Consider the following 26,764-nt stretch of genomic DNA (forward strand, 5'->3'; position numbering starts at 1 on the left):
CTTTATAGAACATACAAACCTCTTAACAGCCAGGATCGAACCCGGGACCCCTGTGCAAGAGGCGGGAATGTAACCGCTAGGCTATGGGCCTGGCTATAGGAATTAACTATTCGAATACTAAGTACTCGAATACCCTTCTATATATATATAGTTCATAATAGGATGGATAGATATCTTTACGTTGTTGCTTGATGCAGGCCGGATTATAGATAGTCATGTAAGTTGACTCCTGCGTTTGATACAGAACAGACACGATGTAAATTTTGCCATGAGCGTTACGCACACCAGGCAACACTGTGTCCTCAACTGTTATAGCATTAGTCAGTTCTTACTAACGTTGGCACAGGATGTCTGTAAGCATTTTTTCCACAAGCAATATTTTACCCCAGATACTTGAAAGCATAATAAACTGTTTATTGTAACCAGTTCACTTATCATTTATTTCTTTACATGATTCAGTTATTGTTGTCCATTCCTTCTTATTAGGTCACTTGATATGTAACTTGTTATATAACGCAGTCACTCCCGCCCAGTTCCCAGACATTTTGTATACTCCGTACAGCCTATCATAGGATGTGTTCAGATGCATAATAAGTCCGCCAGCTTTGTGGCACAAGCCAGACACCAGTAATCATGTCCAGTGGATGTCGTGACAACTGAGGAACCGAGGAATTGAAAAGGTTCGTGACGAATACATTCCAACGCGAAGCATAGATAAGGTATATGAGACTGTTCGGAAATGGAGGGGTCTCAAAGCTCACATGAGGTCGACTGAGCCTTGTCTGTTGTTCGTGAATTTTCGCTAATTAGGCTGAGTTTTGTGGAGCGCAGCAACACGGGTATCACCTGTGGCTGATGATCAGGCTCGTACACCTGTGGCTTCCTTTCATATCTGCCGTACGCTTGTGTCACCCTCATTTGTTCTCACCGTCATGATGAAACACCAACATCAGGGATATTGTGTTGCAGTTTCTCTCTCTCTCTCTCTCTCTCTCTCTCTCTCTCTCTCTCTCTCTCTCTCTCTCTCTCTCTGGCTTTTCCGGGGAGTTTAGAGATTTTTGCAGCTGGTTTATTGCATAGTTAGTGACTGAGGTTGGCAAGTATTCCTGGTGGAGCTCCCCCACAAGATCACCTCTAAATTTTGGCAAGAACGTTGTGTGTCTGCCTCACATCCAGCAGCCTGGGCTCAAGGCTCAAGGTGTTTGTGATTGTGAGTATCACGTCCTCAGATCCTCAAACTCGTGTGTGTTACAGGCGAAAAATGAGATAGTTCAACCCTTTAACTGCTCTTTGCAATACGTCTCTTGCAACGGGAAAAGGTGAGTGTAATTTTACTATGTAACACCACTATGTAAATGAGGGGAAATAAATCACTGCCCGGAAGTTATTATCCAATTAGCTTAACGTCTGTAGTTTGTAGATATATGTAAACCATCATTTGGGGTAGGATGGTAAGCCATTTATAAGACCATGACTTAAGAATAAACGATTCTCATCGTAGGTTTTGGACGAAATCGCTAATGTCTGTCCATTCCACTCGATTTCTTCAATGACCTAATGTATGATGAAAGTAAAGCAGTTGGTTTCGTCTCTTTAAGATTTTTCAAAAAGCGTTTCGATGAACTGCCACATCAAAGGATGACGAACAATGGTTCAGTCATCACATGGCATAGATGGGGTTGCACTACTTCGGTGTGCAGGAAATTGGTTGATGACTGACTGTAAACAAAGAGTAATGACGGATGACCCAGCCACAGAATGGTTCGACGTTACTAACAACAGATATATGCTGATATGATCAATCTTAGGACGTGTTCTCTTTCCCATATATGTTTATGATGTTGATAATGGGCTGCATGATAACATATCGAAGTTCGTAGACGATATTAAGTTGGAAAATAAGTCAACAACAGAAATTGAACGTCTGAATCTTCAAACTGACATAGAGAAACTGATAGACTGGACTCAGACGGCAAATTATTATTAGTATTATATCGATAATTATTATTATTATAAGTATCATTATTATTATTATTATTATTATTAGTATTATCATTAGTAGTAGTAGTAGTAGTATATCGATAATTATTATTATATCGATAATCATTATTATTATTGTATCGATAAGTGCGAAGTTTTATATAAAGTTAGTAAAGACAAGAAGGGAAGCTAAAGTACGAATTGTGTTGAACTACAAAGAGTCTTTGGTGTATTAATCTATTTCTGTTGACTCCGAACCAAGTTCGCTTTGCACTTACGCAGCGAAAAGGACGAACAAAATTCTTGGAATCATAGGTAGGGTTTTTGAATTATAGTCTCTCCACGTCTTGAAATCTGTGTGTGTTCATTTTTGGTTATTTTAGTTGAAAAGAAAAAAAGATGTCGGCAGAATAGAGTACAGAGCGAACCGCTGAGATGATTCCCGAGCAGAGAAACCTAACCTACAAGAGCTGTTGTTCTGGCTTCCTCTGGTCTCGCTCGTAGGTCTGGATACAAACTCCTGGGTAAACCTTTTACCTCGAACGAGGCGAAGTACTCTTTTATGGAACGGGATAGTGAACTCGTAGAATTATTTACCAATTAGAGTCATTGAGAGCAGTACCATTGATACATTTAACAATAGACTTGATATATATTTCGCTTCAGATCCTCGGCTGATATTGTGTAGATCTCTTCATTTCCACGAAAAGTATGGTGTTTTTTCTTATTGAAACATGCGTGACTCTGTCTACTATTACGACCTTCATGTTCGAGTTTCTAATCTTTTTCCCACCATCATAATCAACCTCTTTTGGACCCATTGGTTTATTGTGATTTGAATTCCTTTGTATTCCTTTGCCTTCAAAAAAGAATTTCAAGCAGCAGCAGAGACCCCTGGGTCCTTCTTTTGAGGCCTTGAGTGATCGTAGAAGAGATCAGCAACACAGGGGTTACCGTGGGGTCAGTAGGAAAGCAGACACATGAGTGAAGAAACGTCTTTAACTGTATTCACTACGGAGGTGCATGTGACGTTGGTCGTGGACCTGAAGCAAGACGGTGTGTTGGGGTCCAGTTCTTGGACTGCTGGTCTCACCTGCTGCACGGGAAGGTACGTGTTTGTGATAGCCAGAGGTGGATAGATCGGGCCAGTGGTCAGGTGCTGAGAAAGCCCGTATGTGGCTGGTGGCTGCGTTACTCAGGGTTGTGATGTAAAGGGTTGTGATTGGCTGGCTTGAAAGGATGTTTTATGGCCTTCACTGCAATCATAATTTGTAGCTGGCGTTATCAGATTTCATCACGTATATTAGATCTAAACTTTATGCAGTTCTGTAATAGTTTAGCTTAAAGAGATTATATTTGTAATATGTTAGATATTAGATCATTCATCTTCTGTCGTTTATTTCACCATGTTCAGCTGAACTCAAGTCTCGGCTGTTGAACAGGTGGGCCATGAGTCTGGCGGAACCTCTTATGACATACAACAGATCAGTCCAGCTGGTAGCTTGCACAACCTTCAGAAGTGACATTTTCTGCCACATAATTGAGAGAGTTGTCTTCAACCTGACCTGTCTTACAGGTTTACAGTAACGGAGTTGTATCAGTAATAGCTGCTGACGGGTCGTATTTCAGTCTGTTGATAGGTCATTCAGTCCATGCATATATTTTTTTTTTTCGTATAGAATTGACGTAATTGATTCAAAATATTAGATAGTGTACAGCAGAGGTAATTGTGGGATTCACTTTGATTATTTCTACATCCCTTGAATAAATTGATTTACTCAGGCGAAGTCAGTGCCAGGCAAGAACGAACATACGGCTCTGGAACACTTCGGTCATGTGACTTATCTTCTGTGGTCGTTTATTTAGCGTTTGAAGAATATCTCCCGCGACAGAGTGAGCCGTTCATCTCCCACGACAGAGGGAGCCGTTCCTTGCTCTCGAACCTGGGAATCTGTTTCGGAATACCACCACCACGTTGTCAGGACAGCACGGGAAGTGGTCAACACTACCTGGAACTTTGAGACATGCTCGGGTGTTGTTGGTGCTGTGAACATTTTGTTATGGTTTGGTGCACGTTTTGTATCATCCAAGTGCTTACTTATTTGGGGGGATCTTAGGTTACACACACACACACACACACACACACACACACACACACACAACCTTGGCGTGTCGTAGAAGACAACTAAAGGGGGCGGAAGCAAGGGCTGGAAATCCTCCCCCTCCTCCTTTCTTGTATTTCAGTTTCTTAAAGATGGAACAGAAGGAGGAACCCAGCAAGGAGTGCTCATTCTCCTCTCTAGGAAGTCTAAAAGTGTGTGACCATAACCAAGATGAGAAGAAAGAAGAGCTAGGCTGTATGATTGAGAAACGAAACCTGGATGTTCTCTTTGTAAGTGAAACAAAGCTTAAGGGTAAAAAAAGAATGGTTGGGAAATGTCTTAGGAGTAAAGACGAGGTTTTGTGATGTGGTAAGAGTATTGAAAGGGGTAGCACTACTGCTGAAGCAGGAGTTGTGGGATTGTATGACAGTGTACGGAAGTGAAAATGGATTGCGAGAGATGGGCTTATGTACCTGGTCATGAGAAGAAAAATAATGAGAGGCAAGAGTTCTGGGAGGAGCTGAGTGAGCGAGTGTGCCAGCAGTTTCGGTGCAAATACCTAGTATTAGTGATGGATGATTTACATGCGAAGGTGAATAATGTGGCGTTGAAGGGGATTAAGGGGCATTGAGTATTTAGTACTATGAATAGAAATGATGAACAGCTTGTGGAGTTGTGTGCGGAAAAAGGACTGGTGATTGGAATACCTGGTTTAAAAAGAGGCCATACGCAGGTATACGTATGTGAGGACGAAAGATGGTCAGCGGGCATTATTGGATTACATCAAAATTGATAGGTGTGCAAAAGAGAGACTTTTGGATGTGAATGTGCACAGAGGGACAGTTGGTGGGTTGTGTGATCATTACCTTTTGGAGGCTCGGATGAAGATTTGTATATGTTTTCAGAAAGGAGGAAACATTATGGATGAGAAAAAAGTGGTTAGTGTAAGTGACCTAAGAAAAGAGACTTGAGTAAAGAAATATCAGGAGAGATTGAGTGTAGAATGGCAAAAGGTGAGAGAAAACGAAGCTAGGGAGTGGGTGAGGAATGTGAGGTATTTAGGGAAGTAGTACTGGCAGTACAAGTGATGCGTGTGGCATGCGTAAAGTGTGAGGTGGGCAGATTGGAAAGGGTAGTGAGTGGTTGGATGAAGTAATGCTGCAACTGAAAGAGAAAACAGAGGTACATAGACGGTACTTACAGCGAACGAGTGCAAATATTTGAGAGATGCATAAGAGAAAGCAGAAGGAGGTAAAGAGGAAGGTACAGGGGTTGGAAAAAAAAGAGCAAATGACTGCTGGTGTGAGCGGGTATTGGTAAACTTAAGGGAGAATAAGATGTTTTGGAAGGAGATTCATAGTTTGCGAAAAACAAGAGAACGAGTGAGAGCATAGGTGAAATGAGAACGTCGGTGAAGGGGCAAATGAGGAAGTGGTAACAGGTAGTGATGATGTGAGGAGGTAAGCAGGGAAGGGGACCTGCTACATGGGATATAAGTCTGAGTGGAGAGAAATTTGAGGAAGGAGGAAGTGAAGTCTTTTTGATAACTGAGAGACAGTTGGAATCATAGAAGCTGAGGTTGATTCATAACGTGGGTGAGGGGGCGTAGGTTCTGGAAACACTGAAGAATGTATAGAATGAGAGGTTGTTGTTTAGGAGGGCGAAAATGAGTATGTTTGAAGCTCCATCAACGTTATATGGATAATAGGCATGGGCTATGAATGAGGGTGCGCGGAGGAGGGTGGATATGTTGGTTAGAAAATGTTTAAGGACAATATGTGGTGTGATATGGTTTGATCGATTAAGTAATAAAATGTAGGAGAGATGTGTGGTAATAAATAGAGTGTGGTTGAGAGAGCAGAAGAGAGTGTGTTGAAATGGTTTGGCTATACAAAGAGAAAGAGTAAGGAAAGGTTGACAAAGAGGACATGTGTCAGAGGTGGAGGGAACAAGAAGAAAGAGGAGAGCAAATTGGAGGTGGAGGGATGACGTGGAAAATAATTGGAGTGATCGGGACCTGAACATGTAGGAGGGTGAAAGGCGTGAACGGGTTAAAGTGAACTGGAACGGTGTGCTACACGTGCTGTCAATGAACTGAACCAGGGCGTGTGAAGCGGCCCGGATAGGGAGCTGTAGTTTCGACACCTTGCAAACGCGGGAAAGGCCGATCAAGTATGAATATATATATATATATATATATATATATATATATATATATATATATATATATATATATATATATATATATATATATATATATATATCCCTGGGGATAGGGGAGAAAGAATACTTCCCACGTATTCCCTGCGTGTCGTAGAAGGCGACTAAAAGGGGAGGGAGCGGGTGGCTGGAAATCCTCCCCTCTCGTTTTTTTTTAATTTTCCAAAAGAAGGAACAGAGAAGGGGGCCAGGTGAGGATTTTCCCTCTAAGGCCCAGTCCTCTGTTCTTAATGCTACCTCGCAAATGCGGGAAATGGCGAATCGTATGAAAAAAAAAAAAAAAAAAATATATATATATATATTCTTTCTTTCAAACTATTCGCCATTTCCCGCATTAGCGAGGTAGCGTTACGAACAGAGGACTGGGCCTTTGAGGGTATATATATATATATATATAAGTAAAGATAGACTATAAAGACTTCAAAGGATGTCATCAGGTGTGGGCCGGTGAATAATGTGTCAGTCTGGCTGTCCCTGCCGGCCAGCTGGCTGTGCCACATGTGCTGCCCAAAATATGGCTGGCTGGGAAGACGGTACGCTGTCACCTCTGCCTGGCCACTGCTGCTTCATGTTGTGTGTGTGTGTGTGTGTGTGTGTGTGACACAGTTAGTCTTTCAATATAACCAGAAGCTCCTCCTCCAGCAACAAGAGTTCAGCATCCGTTCCATTGGGAGCTGTTCTGAGGTTTGTTACCCGAATTTGTATTTAGAACCTCAGGAAGTGTCCGCAGGTTACGTATTAAAGGGATCAACCAGAATCGGGAGATGGATATACAGCATTTCAACTAATACATCACAACACGTAGTTGCAAACCCGTGCCATCTCCAATGTCTCCACAGTAAAAAGTTCAGTCTCAGTCCCTCAAGGAACTGTACTTGCACCCCTCTTGTACCTCATCCTAATATCTGACATTGACGCAAACACGAGCCACAGTTTCACGTCATCCTTTACAGATGAAAGAAGAATAAGTATGAATATTACATCAGCAGAGGATGCCGAAAGGCTACTTAGAAACATAAACAAAGTCTTTTACTGGTAACCGAGAACAACATGCTTGAGGAAAATGAAGAAATCAAACACTGCACGGAATACCAGATAGACAAAGACGCTATCAAAAACCAGTTGAATAATGTCAAAGACCTTGGAGTAATGATTTCTAACGACCTATCTTCATCGTACATAAAACAACGGTTGCCTAACGCAGAAGGATGGCAGGCTGGATCCTGCGGACCTTCAAGGCACGGCAAGCTATGCCTCGCACCATCTCTCTAGTGCTGTGCCTAAGATACAAATGTTTACAGAGGAGTCTCCATGTGTTAGTGATGCCTCCCTCTCAAGAACTGGATTAGTCCACAGACACTGCAGTCTCTCCAGTGAGGCAAATCTCATAATGTTCATGAACAAGCCTTGGTAAGAAATGTTAAGTTTTAGACGCGAATCAAGTCTTCAAGTCTTCTTTTAGGTAATGTAAGAAGACGGCAAAATCGTTCCCGCTATGACGTCTGTGTGAGATCTCTGCTGTGTGATGTACTGAGGAACTTTGTTAAGATGTTTGCATTGAGTTAATCCAGCAAACATTGGTCTGACTGTGGTGAATGCGTCACAGCGGCCTCTGTTATGCGTTAAGCTAATAACAACTTGAGCTAGTCTGATGTAGCTCGTACTAGCGCCTCACCACACCTGTGTTTGGGGAAGAATCCGATGAATTTATTTTCACTGACGGTGTATTGACCTCGTTCATTGTGGTTGACGTCCTTCAGGTTTGCTTACCAGAGTGAGGGAGGTGGTGAGTCAGTCGGTGTGTGTTTGTGTGTGAAGGAGAGACAAACAAGCTGAGAGAGAGAGAGAGAGAGAGAGAGAGAGAGAGAGAGAGAGAGAGAGAGAGAGAGAGAGAGAGCAGCATGGGATGACTGCCTCCCAGCCTACGCCTCCAGCCAGTGATCTCTCCGCTCCCTGTAGAATATTCCACTGCCACTGGCCGAAGCGCTGTCGTTGCTATACTCTTACGAGATTATCTGATGCCTGAGCACCATCACTCCCGCAACACTCCTCAGTGGGATGGTGTCCCGTACTGCCCCACTGTGTATCATATCCAGCACCGCTACCGACGAACACTAAGTACCCCCTTCCTTTTATTTTCCAGCCACTGCAGATGTGTTGCTGGACATCCCCGAGTGGTCACACTGTTGAGGATGCCCTGTTGATGTTTACACGACACCTCCACATGAGTGAACATTAGGTGTCCTTTTAACTCCTCGAGCATGACTGTATGACCTTTGGCTTTATTGACGTTACCTATGACCTGGTCCTCAGGAGATAGGTCAAGGTCCAGGCCATCATACCCAACGGTCGTAACGTCGTACTTAAGAAGGTTTAACAGAACCGTTTAACACTTTGCTTCTCGTTAGTTGATCTTCGGAAGACGAAATGTAGTGAATACTTTGATTGTTTAGCGTTAACGATTCTGCAGTGATACACGCGAACCAGCCTACACTGCTGGACTCTGCAGTGATACAGGCGAACCAGCCTACACTGCTGGATTCTGCAGTGATACAGGCGAACCAGCCTACACTGCTGGACTCTACAGTGATACAGGCGAACCAGCCTACACTGCTGGATTCTGCAGTGATACAGGCGAACCAGCCTACACTGCTGGATTCTGCAGTGATACAGGCGCAACCAGCCTACACTGCTGGATTCTGCAGTGATACAGGCGCAGCCAGCCTACACTGCTGGATTCTGCAGTGATACAGGCGCAACCAGCCTACACTGCTGGATTCTGCAGTGATACAGGCGAACCAGCCTACACTGCTGGATTCTGCAGTGATACAGGCGCAACCAGCCTACACTGCTGGATTCTGCAGTGATACAGTCAAACTCCTGTGGGAGTAGAGGAGAAAGCCAGGTAACAGTAGACCTGATTTGTGTACGACGATGAGGTACTATGATGAGGTACAGTAACAGTGTTATAAATTCTTACATCGGAAACGGGAAAGGAAAACAGTCGGCTCCTCATCCTCGACGACTCTCACCGCCACACCAGGCGGGAAAGCAATCATCTCTTAAAGTCAAATGGAGACCCGCAATGACATGGGGCGGGAAAGGATGAATGGAAAACGAATTCTGTTCACAACACAGCAGCTGGATACTCTGGAGAAACGACTCTCGCTGCTGCCTTGTAAGGAAAATCCGTATGTGTTATACTGTTACTCTGGACCAAACTTATGTGAGACCATAGATTTCTTGTTCACCGACGATGTTATGAAAGCATTTTGGATGGCCGTATTTTGAATGTGTTAATAGTGTGCGTTATGGCAGTATCACATAACGTGTGTGAATGTTCTGTAACTCTACTGCAGAAGGAACTTTTGCCTGTGTTTTGGTTACATCACGCCTGTAATTTCATCCTGTGATCAGCGTACGTCACACGTAAAGGATCTTGAGGTAAATTATAGGAATTATTTACGACTTGTAACACCTCCAACGGTTCACCTTGAATCCACAAGTGTTTTGGGAGAAATTGGTCTGAGATTTATGGTTCTCTCTGCGTCCGGCTGATTCGTGAATGATGGAAGTGGAGTTTGTGTTTGGTTTCTGTGTCCTTTCCCTTCTTTTCCTGGTCGATGATCTGGTCTGGTTTGTCAGGACTGGACGGCTCACTCAAGATGGTGATCTGATTAAGGTGATCTAAAGTTATATCTGTGTCATGCGTGTCATGTTTTACCTCTATAACTGGGAATCTTAACACTGTTTGCTTTATGATACTTAGCTTAGCACTGTTTTGCGTATCTACCTGTTGTACTCCTGCATCTAACATGGGATGCCTGATATTCTTAATGCTTGTTCAACATTATGATATCCAGAGTCTATTAATCTACAGTTGTCTGCATTCAGTCTATTCGCTGTGCCTCTTTCCGTAGCATCTGTTCCTCTCTCTCTCTCTCTCTCTCTCTCTCTCTCTCTCTCTCTCTCTCTCTCTCTCTCTCTCTCTCTCTCTCTCTCTCTCTCTCTCTCTGCATCATTGAGCAATCATCCTGGTTTCACATAGCGGTAGACTGAGATTTGGTTTGTGAGCCCCAGTTCCACTTCATTCGTACGACTGCGAAGAGCATGACGCTCTGAGCCTAGCCTTCTGGTACCCTATTTTTCAAGCTGAGCTCACTTAACGTCTCCTTGTATTACTCAACCATGTTTTCTGAATGTAAGCCAGGCCGTGATCTACGCACGTAAGCGACCTCCTATGGCGCGTTATTTAGATTCACGCAACAGTCAGTGCAGCCCTTTGTGGACAACTTTTAAGAAGTCTTAATGTATCACACTTGAAGTATAAGATTATTTTGTCTTGGTAATTCGAGAGAGAGAGAGAGAGAGAGAGAGAGAGAGAGAGAGAGAGAGAGAGAGAGAGAGAGAGAGAGAGAGAGGACACATGAAACACCCGAGAAACAAATAACGCATTGCGTGGGTACACGCGGCGCTGACTGACAGTAGGGGTGAGGTGAGATGTGTGAAGATGATGGGATTATGGATGGATGCTAGGCAGACAGGTGACCCCTTGGTGCTGGTAAGAGGAGCAGTAGGTGAGGCAGGTGTCCCGTGGGAGGTGCGTCGTTGCCCGGGTCTCGTGATGCATCTACAGGAGAGGTGGTATGCCAGGTTCCATGAGGTTGTGCAGCAGAAGGGAAGAGGGATGGCCGAGGTCCCGTAGCTTTGCTGTCGGCGATGCAGTAGTAGGGTAGGCGGGTGGGACTGCGTAGTTCGGTGAGTGCGGCCATCATCGTCGTCGAGTTGTGCCGCAGGATAGAGAGGCGTAGCCAGAGATCCTATCGGAACTGCGGAAATGGGGGCCTTTGATGGTGTCACTCTCAGTACTTGTTTGACAGACAAGCCACTTCTTTGTCTATTGAGGTGCCCTTCTCTTCGGGTAAAGAGCTATGGTTCCTTTCAGAGTTTTTCTTGCGTTTTACGTATTTCAGATAATCTTCAAGTTTCATGTTTGGGTGAGCAGTTCTCTTTCACGTCGTCTTTCACTACCTCAGATTTCCTGCGAACAGTCAATCTCTGTATAATCACGCATGCAGGCCACGACCCAGTAAATTGAATCATACCTTAGATATCATATCGTCATTTCGTTTTCATCCATCTAAGTCTACGGGAAAAAACTCCATCAATTGTTTTGTTCATTCTTGTAGTAGCCAGGTGGATACATGCTCGTACACGTCGCACTCACTTTCACGCAATCGCTCGCACTTACATTGACGTAGAGCCTAATGGAATCTATCTTTAATGGAAGCTATATATATACGCTGGTATTTTGGTCTACGTCAAAGTCATTGTTGTGATGTTTGTCTTCTCTGGCAGTACATTAGCTTTTAGCTCCTTCAGTATGTAGAGTATTTATACCTCAAGCGCTGGGAATAACAGAGATCGGTAAATATGGTTTTCTGGCCCCCACTAAGTATGTTAAAAGTTCCCCTGACCTGACCTTGTCGTAAAGCAGCTTCATTAAGAGTTGATAGTTAAAGCTCGTATAGATGTTGCAGTGAAGTGTTGAAGATCAAATTGAAATTGCATAAAACCTCTCTCTCTCTCTCTCTCTCTCTCTCTCTCTCTCTCTCTCTCTCTCTCTCTCTCTCTCTCTCTCTCTCTCTCTCTCTCTCTCTCTCTCTCTCTCTCACACACACACACACACAATTTACGTGGGTAAATGACATGTCTTGTCAGGCAGTAACAGAGAGTATCACAGGAGACATGTGTCTATAAATGTCACAGATTTCTGGGTATTTTGCTGACTTGATTACCACGCACTAATGCCTCCCATGTCGTGAGTAAGTCTTGGCAGCGAGAGTGTGGGGGCAGCATCACCCACGGGACGCAGAGCTATACACGTCCCTACCCTACCTGAGATGACCGTCTTCTTGCATCACTTAATCTTTTCGCCGACGTCTTTCTGTCAGGGTGTGGGTGTTCGTTCGTTCTCTCTCTCTCTCTCTCTCTCTCTCTCTCTCTCTCTCTCTCTCTCTCTCTCTCTCTCTCTCTCTCTCTCTCTCCCCTGGTGTCCTCAACCTTATCCTTGCTTGTCGTCGTCCTGTCTCGTACAGATGCCACAGTCGCGTTTCTGTCCCTCCCGTCCCCTTGGTATACCCTCCTACCTCCGCTAGGAAGGCCTTCCCTCCACCAGGAAGGTCTTCCCTCCACCAGGAAGGTCTTCCCTCCACCAGGAAGGTCTTCCCTCACCTGATATACGGTTTGATTCGTGATTACTAAGACGACACTCCTGCAGCGCCGTCCTGCTCGTGAGTACGACAGTGTTATTGCCGGTAATGACGATAGTTATCGTACTGCTACACCACTATAATAGACCACATATTATCCTATATCATTAAGTCTCTGACTTCATGATAGAGGTCAATTGTGCTCTGTGTAGGAAATGAACTACGAAGGCAAACAGAGACAATGCCTCTCCCTCGCTCAGTCAACACCTGGGGCTACGCTCTCAGCGTTGTCATAATCTCGCGCCGAGGGAACTGGACGATAGGGTGGTAAAGCTACTGACGTTAGCTGTGGCAGCCGCCCCAGCTACCCTTCAAGCTATTATTACTCTTCGTGTCTCACGGGCGGGGGCTACGCTAATCCTGGGGCTCGCCTCGTGATAATAATAGTTTACACGGAAGTCCTATTATTAACCCTTGAAGCATCTTACAAACACACTCATGTATTGGCTCTGAACACACCCACTCACACACACACACACACACACACACACACACACACACACACACACACACATATAGTCGGCACACAGCCAGCATAGCTGTCCATCCTTTCTTCGTTGCTGCTGGTAATGCGTACGTTGCTTAAGCTAAGTTTTGTGTGCGAGTATATATATATATATATATATATATATATATATATATATATATATATATATATATATATATATATATATATATATATATGCAGAAGAGTGAAGAGATACATGCACAATCACCACACGCATCTTATACAATCCCCTCAAACGTCTTTTGGTGCTAATTATACACTCCATAAGCCCAGCACTCACGTACTTCAGACCCCTCACGTCTGTCCCACACCTCTCATATGATCCCATGCCAACACCCACCTCTCATTCACACTGCCAGCCCCTCATGTGCCTCCTGGCTTTCATAGTGAATTCTGTCACACTCCTACGTCTTGTATATCGCGTACCCCTTCACATCGCCCCCTCATGCACTTCCTTGTACTTGTCATGAACCTCATGATACACCAGCTAAGCATACGCTGCCATTCGCTGAGACGCGTATCACTCACATACTGTCATGACCTCATGGTTACTCGTACATGTCTTGCTGATCATCACACCTACCCTCACAACACCCGCTCATACAGGAATAGCCCCTCGCTCCCCTCATACACCTCATGTTGCTCATGATAAAAGCTTCCATACATACAACATATTGACATCCCTACATCTTCTCATACACGTCATGATACCTACCATTTACCAAGAATTCCTTTACGTATCCATAGTTCATACACACCCAACTCTGGACATCCTCTTTACACACCAATCATATCCCTCATGTTCATCATAGACCCCCATCATGTATCCACTTCCGAAAAACTGGCAACCCTTGATTCCCATATACTGATCATGCACCCGCTGATATTCTCTCTCTCTCTCTCTCTCTCTCTCTCTCTCTCTCTCTCTCTCTCTCTCTCTCTCTCTCTCTCTCTCTCTCTCTCTCTCTCTCTCTCTCTCGTATACAAATCATGTACTTTATTGATCCTTGCCCCTCGTGTGTGAAATGGCCTCGCCTCACATTCATTATACACATGATACTCACCGTCAGTGCTTCCATACAGCTCTTCTCAACCTTTGTACACTTATGATACTTTTTCCTAGAACCATCACTTGTGCTCTGCTAGGATGTGTGTGTGTGTGTGTGTGTGTGTGTGTGTGTGTGTGTGCGTGTGTGTGTGTGTGTGTGTGTGTGTGTGTGTGTGTGTGTGTGTGTGTGTACGTAGGCGTAAAGACACGATACGTAAGCCACAGAAAGCCTGCTTTTCTTGATCTATGTAAACCACTTGTCCGCAAGACTGCACTCCCGACCTGCAGGAAGTATAAGAGAGGAGGAAGGCATCCATCTACAAGGGGACCTAAGCAAGGTCCACGGTTACGTGATGATGAGGACGTAATATAGTGAAAGAGCAGGTCGATATGAGTATCGTCTTGCAGGATGGATCCTGCAGGAACCTTGGGTGTGAGAAGGACTTGGGAGTAGGCGTCGTCCTTAACCCATCGTCAGAGTCCAGTCTTCAATAGACCAGTGAGGAGGACAAACTGCTGGCCGGGAAATGCCAGGGTAGTAATCAAGTGTATAGATAACATGATGTTCAGGAAGGTGTTCATATCCTACGTTAGGCATATCAGGTTTGAACACCGGACGTCAAGATACACATAGAACTAATAGAGAGGGTCTACAGGAGGGTGACAAATATGGTACTACAGTCAAGACATCTGAATTACAGCGAAAGATCACAGGCCTTAAATTTGCTCATCGTGAAGAATAAAGAGTAAGAGATGACCTCATCACAACCTATAGGTTTTTAGAGTAGTTGAATGACGTCAACATTGAACAGTTCTACAGATGATGGAAGGGTAGGACCACCAGAGACCATGACATGATGTAAGGGTAGGACCACCAGAGACCATGGCATGATGTAAGGGTAGGACCACCAGAGACCATGACATGATGTAAGGGTAGGACCACCAGAGACCATGGCATGATGTAAGGGTAGGACCACCAGAGACCATGACATGATGTAAGGGTAGGACCACCAGAGACCATGACATGATGTAAGGGTAGGACCACCAGAGACCATGACATGATGTAAGGGTAGGACCACCAGAGACCATGGCATGATGTAAGGTTAGGACCACTAGAGACCATGACATGATGTAAGGGTAGGACCACCAGAGACCATGACATGATGTAAGGGTAGGACCACCAGAGACCATGACATGATGTAAGGGTAGGACCACCAGAGACCATGACATGATGTAAAGGTAGGACCACCAGAGACCATGACATGATGTAAGGGTAGGACCACCAGAGACCATGGCATGATGTAAGGGTAGGACCACCAGAGACCATGACATAACATGACATGCAGCAGGTAACTTGGTCTCAGAATGAGAGTCTTGGATGAATGGAATAACCAGAATGATGAAACTGTGGAGGGAGACAGCTGGCAAGAATATAAAAAGTTGTATGATAGTGGTGAAAGTTGAGGAGATGAGGCCCCGCGAATGTAGACCTCCTTCCTCGTACAGTACACATAGGTAATCACACACACACACACACACACACACACACACACACACACACACACACACACACCAGCCTAAGCCAGGTACTCATTTATCGACCATCCCCGAGGGGAGGATGAACACCTGGGTTGGGTGTGGGCCCCGGTTGATTCATGCTGACTCATGGTCAGCGTGTGTGTGTGTGTGTGTGTGTGTGTGTGTGTGTGTGTGTGTGTATGTGTGTGTGTGTGTGTTAGGGCCACAAACACCAGTCATCATCAGTCAGTGCGATGTTGAAACTCCGTCCATCCCGCCTTCCTTCCCACCTGTAACACACTCCCCCTCCCACTTCACGGGGCACGTCCGCCTCAGGTGTGTCCCGACGGTTCTAGTGCCAAACTTTTTCTTAGTAGCGTGGTGCGTGGCGGGGGCCCAGCTGTGGTGATGCACCTGGTGTTGCCGCCACCACCACCACCCACTCACCACAACGCCCCACCACCCACCAGGCATCGCAGCGCCCACCAACCACCCACCAAGCATTACACCATCCACCAAGCATCACGTCGCCCATGGAGATAAAAACCATTGCCACCTCGCCTACAGTGGCCCACACCACCGCCTTCATCACACCTGCACCTCTGACACCACCTCCATCCCACCCACATGGCCAACACCACCGCCCACTGTGCCGCCCATGGGAAAGCCAGCTGCACCAGACATCACCCATGTCTCCCACACCACCTTGACGTGGCTGGCCACACCACAACAACCCTGCCCGTACAATCACCCACACCACACAAACACACACACACAAGACTACCTTTTCTTCACACCACCACCCTCACCCACCCGTGCCATCACCAACACGGCAACAGCTCTCCACACACGCTACCACATCTGCCCTCACTACCCCAGAGCTGATCCTACCGTTACAGAACAGCCTACACCACTTCACAACCACGTACACCCTAAATGAAAACACCGCCACCACACACACACACACACACACACACACACACACACACACCCGTAAGATCGGCTGTACCAACAGAACACCTGTGCGTTGCAGCCCTACCAACCACAAGATCCTGGCGCCACTACAACACCGTCTCGGTGCCAGAACGCCACAACAACCATTGTACAATGAGTCACACCACAATGTATGAGCCTCAAGACGTGGTCCACAGTGCCACAACACCATCCATATTATCACACCATCCTAGCCACATCATCATCCACACTACCTCAGCACTATTCATACAGATACACCATCCACACCACAGAACCATCCACACCGCCGCAGTACCACCCATACCACACTATAGTACCATCAACACCACCTCAGTACCACCCATACCTCACCACAGTATCATCCACACCAGCTCAGTACTACTTATACCATGCCACAGCAGTACCATACACATCACCTCAGTACCAACCATACCACACCACACTACAGTACCATCCAATCTACCTCAGTACAACCCATACCACAAGACACTACAGTACCATTTATTCTACCTCAGTACCACTCATACCACGCTACAGTACCAATCACACCACCACAATACCATTCACATCACAACACCATCCAGCATCGCTTAAGTACCTCCCTTACCACACCACAGCACCGTCTACCACACCTTAGTACCACCCACCCCACATCTCCACGAACCACTATGAGCCATTTCCCTCCCGCATAGCAGCACACGGCATCACCACCACACAAGCCATCCCCCACCACCTCAACATACCACCACAGCAGCTCCGTCAGTACCACCACTCAAACCACCACAAAAACCACTCAAGGAAAGAGATCCCCTCCCGAAGACCACAACAGACCACCACAGCACCCCCAGCGCCGTTACCACACAGTTTGTTCACCACCACATCATCGTCCCACACCGCCACAAAGACTGCTCACCTCACCAGGTGTTCTGCCATGGTGCCGCACCACCACATCGTCTACCACCCCGGGTACGAGCACTGCAGCAGCTCAGCACCACAGCAACACCCACGTCACAACATTCCGACACCATTGCGCTACCACCCAACCCATCATATTATCCAATGAAGTGTACATTGCACCAATACCATCCACACCACCACAACACCATCCACACTACCGCAACACCATCCACAACAATACAACACAATCCGCACTGCCACAACACCTTCCACACTACCACAACACCATCTGCTACATCACATCACCAACCAGTTACCCCAGAGCATCATCCACACAACCACAACACCATCCACACCACCATAACATCATCCACACCACCATAACACCATCCACACCACCATAACACTATCCACACCGCTAAAACACCATCCACATCACACTAACACCATCCATACCACTACAGCTTCATCCACAACACCATCCACACCATCGTAACAACAACCACACTAAAACCACACCATCTATACCGCAAAAGCACTAATTCACACCACAGCAATACCATTCACACTGTCCACGCCACAAGAATGCCATCCACACCACCACAACACCATCCACATCATCACAACATCGTCCACAGCACCTTCCACACCACAACGACGCCTTTCACACTACCACAACACCGTTCACACCATCTCAACCCCGTCCACACCACCACAGCACCGGCCAAACCACAACAGTACTACTTGCACCACCACTGCACCGTCTACACCACAACAACGCCTGCCACCTCACCACGACACCATCCACATCATCACAGCTCCGTCGACGCTACCAGTGAACACTCACACCACCACCACCAACCACACCGCCAGAATCACAGAGCCATCCATACTGACACATCACCTACACCACCACAACAGCTTCCATACCACAGCAGCACCACCCACTCCCATCAGACCACCTCCAGCTCCCGCAGCCCTACCTTCACCACACCACCAGCCACACCCTCTCAACATCACATCACTTCATACAACACCTTTCGTACCACAGCTAAGCCACGCACACCATGAAGTCATAACTACTTATTACCACAACACTACCTACACCACCACAGAATCATCCACCGTACCACAACACTGCCCAACCACCACAGAATCTTCCACCCTACCACAACACTACCCACACCACTACAGAATCTTCCACATTACCACAACACTACCCACACCACCACAGAATCTCCCACACTACCACGACGCTGCCCACACTACCACAACACTGCCCACACCACCACATAATTTTCCACACTACCTCAACACAAAATCGAACACCTCACCACTCGCATCGTCCTAACACCGGCCACATTGTCGCAACACCACACTCATCACCGTCGTTCGCGCTACCACAACACCCTCACACACCACCTCAACACCACCCATACCACTACAGTTCCCCTCCGACAACAGCAACACCACTCACACCTGCACGCCACAATCAGCGCAACCACATCTCCACCCACACCACAGGACCAGTGAGGCTACCACTAAAATGAAAAAAGAAACTCATACCACAACAGTATTCACACCCCCATGCATTCTACCACAACATCCCCACCACACAGTACCGCTGATATTTCACCACAACATCCCCACCACACAGTACCGCTGATATTTCGTACGCCACCACACTACCACGGAGACAACCTCAGCACCCACCCCCATTGTACCGCCCACGTCACTCGTAAAACTGGCCGTAACGCCAAATCATCGCCCACACCACCACAGGAAGTGCCATTCGCGCCACAACGCCTCCCTCACAACCTCACAACCATCCGAACAATGCATCACCTGTATTGTCACAACACAGCCATGACCACACCCCACCCCACCACACTTGTGATATCCACCCCACAGTACCCACACTGCCTGAGCCACGCCGTACAGAACTCATACCAAGATACTATGAACACTCCATTACCCACAACACCACGCCGCTGTAATGCACACACTACCACACCGCTCTCACCCCATCCATGCCACCACACCACTCACACGAGTGCAGCAAACTCATGCAACCACATGTGTACCACACCACTGGTACACTCACGACACAACCTAGCCTACACCGTCACATTATCGTCCACACCACCTCATCACACACACCCACACGCCATACCACAATATCCTCATCGCTTACACTGTACCCTCCACACATCACCACCACGTCACCACTTCAACAACAGCAGCGCCCCATCTACGGTAGTGCAACCTCGGTACCACATCAACTACATCAATAATCTTAACAGCTTAATATACCATGCCCACTATGTACACCATATCAAAATCCTCACACGATCCTTACTACCCCCTTCAACCATATCGTAGCATTACCACAAGATCGCCCTGTTAAACACCATTAACATCACTCAAACCATCACTCTGCCACTTCAACCATGCCACCACTTAACCCACACCACCACAGCAATTCTGAACACGCCCCACCATCCACCCCACCACCTACGCGGTCACATAACCCGTGCACAAACGCAGCCTCATTCACCTGACTTCAATACCCACACCAATACATCATCCTCTTTACCACACAGCCCACCACTCCATCACCCGTAATGACACTATCCACGTTGCTACAACAGCCACACCACCTCACCAACCGCGTCACTCCCTCCCCCTCACTGCGACGCTACGCCCTCTGCATCACATCAGTGATCGCGATAAAAAAGATTCATATGACAATACCCACGATCGCACGACACACTCTGCTGCTCCATCCCAACACCCCCATTTTCCTCGCAAGACAGTAAATAACATCTTGGAGAAAAGAGGTGGGTATTGTTGGACTGCCTTGGGGACCTTGTTACTGTCCCTACAGGAGACAGATGACGACTCCGCAAGCTGGTGTCAGGGTGGGGAATATTTCAGTAGACGGACGGCTGTCCGAGAGACGTAGATTAAATCATGTTAGGGGTTCCTCCTCGAGCTGGACGATAGAAGTAGATGGGACAAGTCTCAGGGCTCAGTGTCGAGGCCTCTTCCATTTCCTATCTGTGGAGGTGATTTATTCGACAAAGATAAGTGTTATGTTTTAACATGTTGGCCGATGATGTCAGAAATCATGAATCACGCATTGCGCAAAAGAGGCGAAGTAAGTTGCTTGGAGACTTAGGACATCGCTGGGGATTTCAGACTGCATGAAACCGGAGGTATTATGAACACGTAACTCAGGAGAAATGGTTGGAACGGATTGGTCTGTTACCACCATACTGGGTGAAAGAAGCCGCGAGACTCACGTCACTCAAAAGGACCTTGGAGTTGACAACAGACTGAGCTTATGACCGGATACTAAGGTCGAGATGATCGTGTGAGACTAACCTCACTCTGTATCATAAGTGGTCTCAGGTAACGGGAGTGTGAGATGTTTGGGAAGCCGTCTATTTATGACGTACCTTCGCGCTAAGCTGGCGTATGCCGCAGGAGTTCTTGTCTCTCCTCACACGAGAAGTCACAGAACTGCTGGAGAAGACCTGGAGGAATGCAAGGAGCAGAGTGCCAGACTTGGGTGATCTGGGTCGTGAAGGGAGGAGGTAGCCCTCGATCCGCCCCCACATCGAGGGTAATGATAAGATAGATCAGTTCTTTGAAATCAGAAGGGACTCGGAAGCATGATAACATTACCGTGAACCAAGTCAGAAGTGCCAGGAGGGACAGTGGAACCATTGATCCAACAACACTGGAGTATACATGTGTAACAACCTTACAGAAGATGGATAAAAAAAAAAGTTTTTATTGGAAAACTCAAGTGAAGGGGTGGGGCCCCATGACTGTAAAGGCCCCTTTCCACGTACACATATATTAGTAACTAACATCACCCTCACATCTTAACTCACTCTAGCACATCACTACCACCCTCACATCACTTTCACCATCATATTACCGTCAGTACGTACCACTCACTCACATTTCCTCGGTCAACCCTCACCACCCCAACACCCATCCATTTTATGGCCTCAGCAGGACATGGCCGGTCAGTGTAAAGCAAATCCAGAATAAGCCAGTCCATGGGTTTATAAGTACTGGAGTGGGTGGGTGGGTGTGTGGGGAGGGAACCACCTCACACGAGGGGTGGCGGAAGTCTCGGGTGTGGGTGGCAAGGTCTGGCAGCCTCCCTCCATCTTCCCTCCGGCCGCCCCTGTCACCTCACCACCCCACAAGGAAAACGTGCTGTACCCCACCAAGGTTTAGTTGGGTGGCGTCGAGGAAGTATTGGTAGGAAGGTTCGAAGCTGTGAGAGGGTAAAATGAGAAGCTTTTATATTCTAAGTAAGTAGGCTAGAGCACGTAGAGAATTAAGAAATAGTTACAGTAATAACACTTGAACTACTGTGATGGTGATTCAAACAAATCATGTTAGAGACTATGTTATGTACAACACATCTCTCTATATGAACACCTTTGCGTGGCTGCTTCTTACGAGTGCGTCTGCTGGAAGTGCGGGCAGCTAGAGGTGTAGAGTCATGGGATGGGTATGTTCTACACCTTGTGTGCCAAACATCATCTAGTTGCTTGGTATGTTCTCGTCCCACGTCCGTCCGCGATTTCTCTAGCTGGTGTGGCGCCTGGGTATGTTGCTGATTCGTCAGCCGCGTGTGGAAGTGTAGCGTTGAAGCAGCAGCAGCAGCAGTAGTGGATGACGAGAGCGGAGCATGTCTCTCGTCTCGGGTAGACTCTGGGGTGCCTACTGCTGCTGCTGCTGCTGCTGCTGCCTCCTGGCGTCCCGCTCAACATGACTCAGTTGTGGGTTAACCTTCGTCGCGCGAACACCTCTTCCCCGTGGGACCGTCGCGCTCCGTTCCAACTGTACGTCCCCTTGTTCCTCGGGCCTTGGGAGAAAGTGGGCCTAATGAGAGTGTTAGATCGGAGATATTTCATGGCGGGTGACACCATGATCGTACTGTGGCCCTGTGTATAATGAGTCATTGATATGCCATACGAAACGTGGATAATGCAGACGGATATAGTGTCAGTATTGGAAAATGATGGTTACAGTGTTGTGCGAGGAAGTTTGTGTTGTGATTGTTAGTGATGTGTTGTTTTGAACAGGTTACCTCGAACAGCCAGTGGACCAGGCGATAATGGAGAGAGGAAGTAACCGTGTCTGTAGAAGAGTGGATGTGGTAGCCTACTATGACGCAGTGTTTCTCCACATTCACTTGTTTCCAACTTGTAAGACAATGTTAGTAGTCCGCCACTAGTGTTGTTATTCCTGTGTGTTGTGCGCGGGCGGAGGAAGGGGGGGTGGCGATGTTAGTACATGTTGAGTATGTCTCCGACACTCCAAGGTTGTGGTGAGTTGTTCTCACAGATCCTCTCATAATTTGTTCAGGGCTTTTCCTTGCATTAGACAACTAAGTACATGAAGAATTTTTGAGTGTTGTTTTGTCGATAGTTAGTTTGGAGTGCCAAGAAACCATGCATGTTTGAATAACCCGCGTCTGGTCTGTGGCTCATCAAGTGTTGTGTCTCGTGTGTGTCCAGCGCTTGGTGCTCTCTCTGTCATTATCCGTGTCAACTTCAGGCGAGGGTAGACACAGAAGCCGATAGATTGTGGAAAGAAGCCAAACACTTGAATTGTTGTGAATGATGACCAGGCGTGCGCTGTCAGGCCTCTGGAGCAGGGAAGGGAGGGGGTATAAGTATTTGTTTTGGTGGTGAATGACTTTATTTCTTATGGTTTCCGTTCACGTTGCCACGGCACTGACCGATGGCTTTGATGGAAGCGAATTCCTCTATGGAGGTTGTAACGTTCGTGGCCCCAGTGGTGATGGATGGTGGCAGGCGTCCGGTGGGGGCTTCTGGTGGTGGATGCCTGGCATTGTTGACTTGACGATTACGTGTGGGTTGAGGGCCTCCCCTGGCTCATGGTGGGTGACGTGGTGTGACGGAGGAGAGCCACATGGACTTGTTCTGTAGGAGGTGTACGCACGACGCTCGGAGGTTTATATGGGTCGTGGTGTCCAACCCTGATCGGCTGCCTCGAAATCGTAGGTCCCTCACCCATACTGTGCCTTATCTTGATCCTGGCTGAACACGACGGTATGATCTATAGGTATGATGGTACTGTGGTTCAACACGAAGGTATGATCCATTGGTATGATGGTACTGTGGTTCAACACGAGGGTATGAACCATTGGTATGATGGTACTGTGGTTCAACACGAAGGTATGATCCATTGGTATGATGGTACTGTGGTTCAACACAAAGGTACGATCCATAGGTATGATGGTACTGTGGTGGTTGGGTATGATCCCCTAGGGTCTGAAACGGTACCTATGGGAATGATAGCGTGACCTGTAACCTGACTCTTCAAAGGGTCAGGTCAAAGGCCCACCCACCCATCCTCCCAAGAATGGATACCGTCGTGTTTGAGTTGGGAAAAAAAAAAATGGAATCACATCCAGGATGGCTGACATGACTGTGTGATGTAAGAGCGGGTTAGCCTGAGTTATGACGTCAGAGTGGTGACTGTAGAGAGAAAACAGCGTAAAAAAAATAAAAGATAAGTGATACATCATGGGGATCGTCCCACCTGTGACAGAGAAATGATTCAGTCGATTTTCCTCCTTCGGTAAAAAAAACACGGTGGCTCGAGAAGTTGCCTACGTCATCGAATACATGTGTGTGGGGAGGAGCGAGTGAGGGAGGGACGGAGGGAGGGAGGGGAACCGAGCACACACCTTCTCGGGTTATAGTAAGGTCATCATGATGTATCAGGCACCTTCATGCTCATCTGCTGCTACACCAACATCACGTTTTCTGTTTATCTCACTGTGATAAGACTTTGCGTTTTCTGTTGGTAGTGTATGTGTAGTTTCCTGTGTAATGGTTCTTGACTGCCTTGTTGTCAGTGGCTGTGCCTACTGTAGTGTTGTGTTGTGTTGTGTGCTTCGCTCTTGCCTGCCAGACAACCTCTCCATTCACCCCGAGCGTATGGGGTCTGCATCGTCTCTCCAAACATTTCTAGATTATGTTAAACATACGTGTGTGTGTGTGTGTGTGTGTGTGTGTGTGTGTGTGTGTGTGGGTTGGCCGGGTACTGTATGTGTGTATGTATGTACACGGCCAGAAAGTATTCGTATTGCTTTATATATTCTTTACGAGGCTCCAGTGTCTGTCTGCAAAATATAGTTCCCCCCCAGCCAGGTGTTGGCCCTCTTCATCTGACTCCTCTAGCTAAGATTTCTTATTCTTTCCTTCCTTCTCAGGTCTCTGCTCGATTTGTGTGTGTGTGTGTGTGTGTGTGTGTGTGTGTGTGTGTGTGTGTGTGTGTGTGTGTGTGTGTGTGTTGTGTACTCTCTTGTGTATTTTTTTGCATATATATATTATTTTCATTTTTTATTATATTTTATTATATATGCTTTAAAGAAATAATAGAATTCAATCATATGTTATTACATATCATATAACTTCTTTTCGTAACGGAGTTGCAAATCACCTTACGTTTTTTCGTGATCAGTTTGCGAATTAAATGATTTTTTTTTCTTCTTCACGTTATTATATATCGCACAGCGTTAACCTAACCCGTTTGCGTCACCAGTATTGCCCAACTAAACATGAAAGACATGAAAAATAGATGTGCGGAATTACAGTCAAGAATACAGACAGAACCAACCACTCGAAGGTACAGCATACACAGGGCTCTCATCCAAGAAACTTTAGATTTATACCCCGATTCTCACCACCCCCTCATCCTCCCTGTACTACAGTCCTGTAAATACACAACTATAAGACAGGACAGAAACGAAAACGTTTGTATACCACAACATCACAGTTCACCTTCACCGTCCAACACGCTGAGCAGATCACGGCCAAAAAGAATAGATGTCTTGATATTACATTTCTTAAAGAATGAACTACGAAGCGCCAGGTGCCTCATCATCACCACGTAACATACCCGTCCCTTTAACCACCTTCCCTCCCAGAGCTTGATCGTCTCAATCAATAGCTTCACACGTGGAGATTTCAATGCCCACCATCGTGTCTGGAGCTACAGCTCCACCACCCACGCCCAAGATCCATGCTGCAAACTGCTCTCAACCCCAACTGCACCCCCTCATGATGTGTAACCTCCTCAACCTGACTCCCAACCCACCACCTCCAGCAACCGACCTCACCTTCCACGCACCAACACTGCGCTCAGGTACCAAGCAACGCACGCTATACGAACTCTTCCTGACCACTGACCTACTGAACCCACACACAACCCACAAAAAAGTTTGAGGAGAGGAACATTAATAAAGTGCACAGAAGCCAGGCGCCTTAGATATCTTTCTTTCCACCCGTAGATCATACAGTCTCACAGTACTGTTAACCAAGCCAGTAAGAAAAGCAGACCACACGGACATACAGATCAGTATAAACCCCCCAGACTTCTCCCTACATGTTGCAGACCTCATAAAACACCGAAACGCACTCACGCAGATCCACTCTCCATCATCATGTCTTACTCATCTCTAACCTAATCAATGAAAGATAAAACAGCAAGCTGGCACTCGTACCCTAACACGATGAACCACAAAACGAAACAGCAGCCAACTCTGCCGAATGATGAAGAATAGCCTTACCTCCCACACCACACCACACCACACCACACCACACCACACCAGCCTCCTCCACCACACCGCACAAGCCTCCCACACCACACTACACCACACCAACCTCCCACTTCACACCACACCAGCCGCCCACCACACCACACCACCCTCCCACATATGAATATCGGCCCAATGACATTCTTGGCACTCACATATATCATCTACCACTCCTGGTTACACAACATTGTTGCAAACATCAAGGAACTTGCAATTATGATACGCATCCTAAAATTCTCTGTATCTCCCCATCTTCCTTCCTCACTACTATCCAAACTCCTCGATAAACTTGTTCACAGTGATCATCTAAGATGCCTCATTATAACGCGCATATCATGTCTCCAGACCTGATCATTCCACCTCCATACTGCCTGAAAATCTCCCACAACATATTCCGAACTTCTTCAGTCAGCCACAGTCACCCTCCCGCACATTACTAGTTGCAGTAGACGTCACCAGATTATGAGATGCTTGACTCTCTCCACAGAAATGACGAAGAATGCCTAGCCAACTTCATAGCTGGCAGGCAAACTTAAGTCACCCACAAAAGGCCTCACCTCCAAAAATCTCAGACTCTACAGT

General features: G+C 46.7%; 1 protein-coding gene across 6 annotated transcripts in view; it reads left to right on the forward strand.

Annotated features, from left to right (window-relative positions):
• Pde11 (Phosphodiesterase 11) overlaps positions 1-26,764 on the forward strand; it is a 1,275,799-nt gene that overhangs the window by 712,450 nt on the left and 536,585 nt on the right. Inside the window, exons 1-2 of one of the 6 annotated variants that reach the window (XM_071695111.1) lie at positions 22,373-22,391; positions 22,635-22,767. The exons of 2 other annotated variants lie outside the window; for them this stretch is intronic. In XM_071695111.1, the coding sequence (XP_071551212.1) occupies positions 22,719-22,767 (49 nt within the window). In that variant the 5' untranslated portion in view covers positions 22,373-22,391; positions 22,635-22,718. Of the gene's footprint in view, positions 1-22,252; positions 22,392-22,634; positions 22,880-26,764 lie in introns of those variants that run through there. 3 more of the 6 variants (XM_071695086.1, XM_071695090.1, XM_071695116.1) reach the window with 3 other exon arrangements.

Source organism: Panulirus ornatus, chromosome 4 (genome assembly GCF_036320965.1).
Source record: "Panulirus ornatus isolate Po-2019 chromosome 4, ASM3632096v1, whole genome shotgun sequence".
Lineage (NCBI taxonomy): Eukaryota > Metazoa > Arthropoda > Malacostraca > Decapoda > Palinuridae > Panulirus > Panulirus ornatus.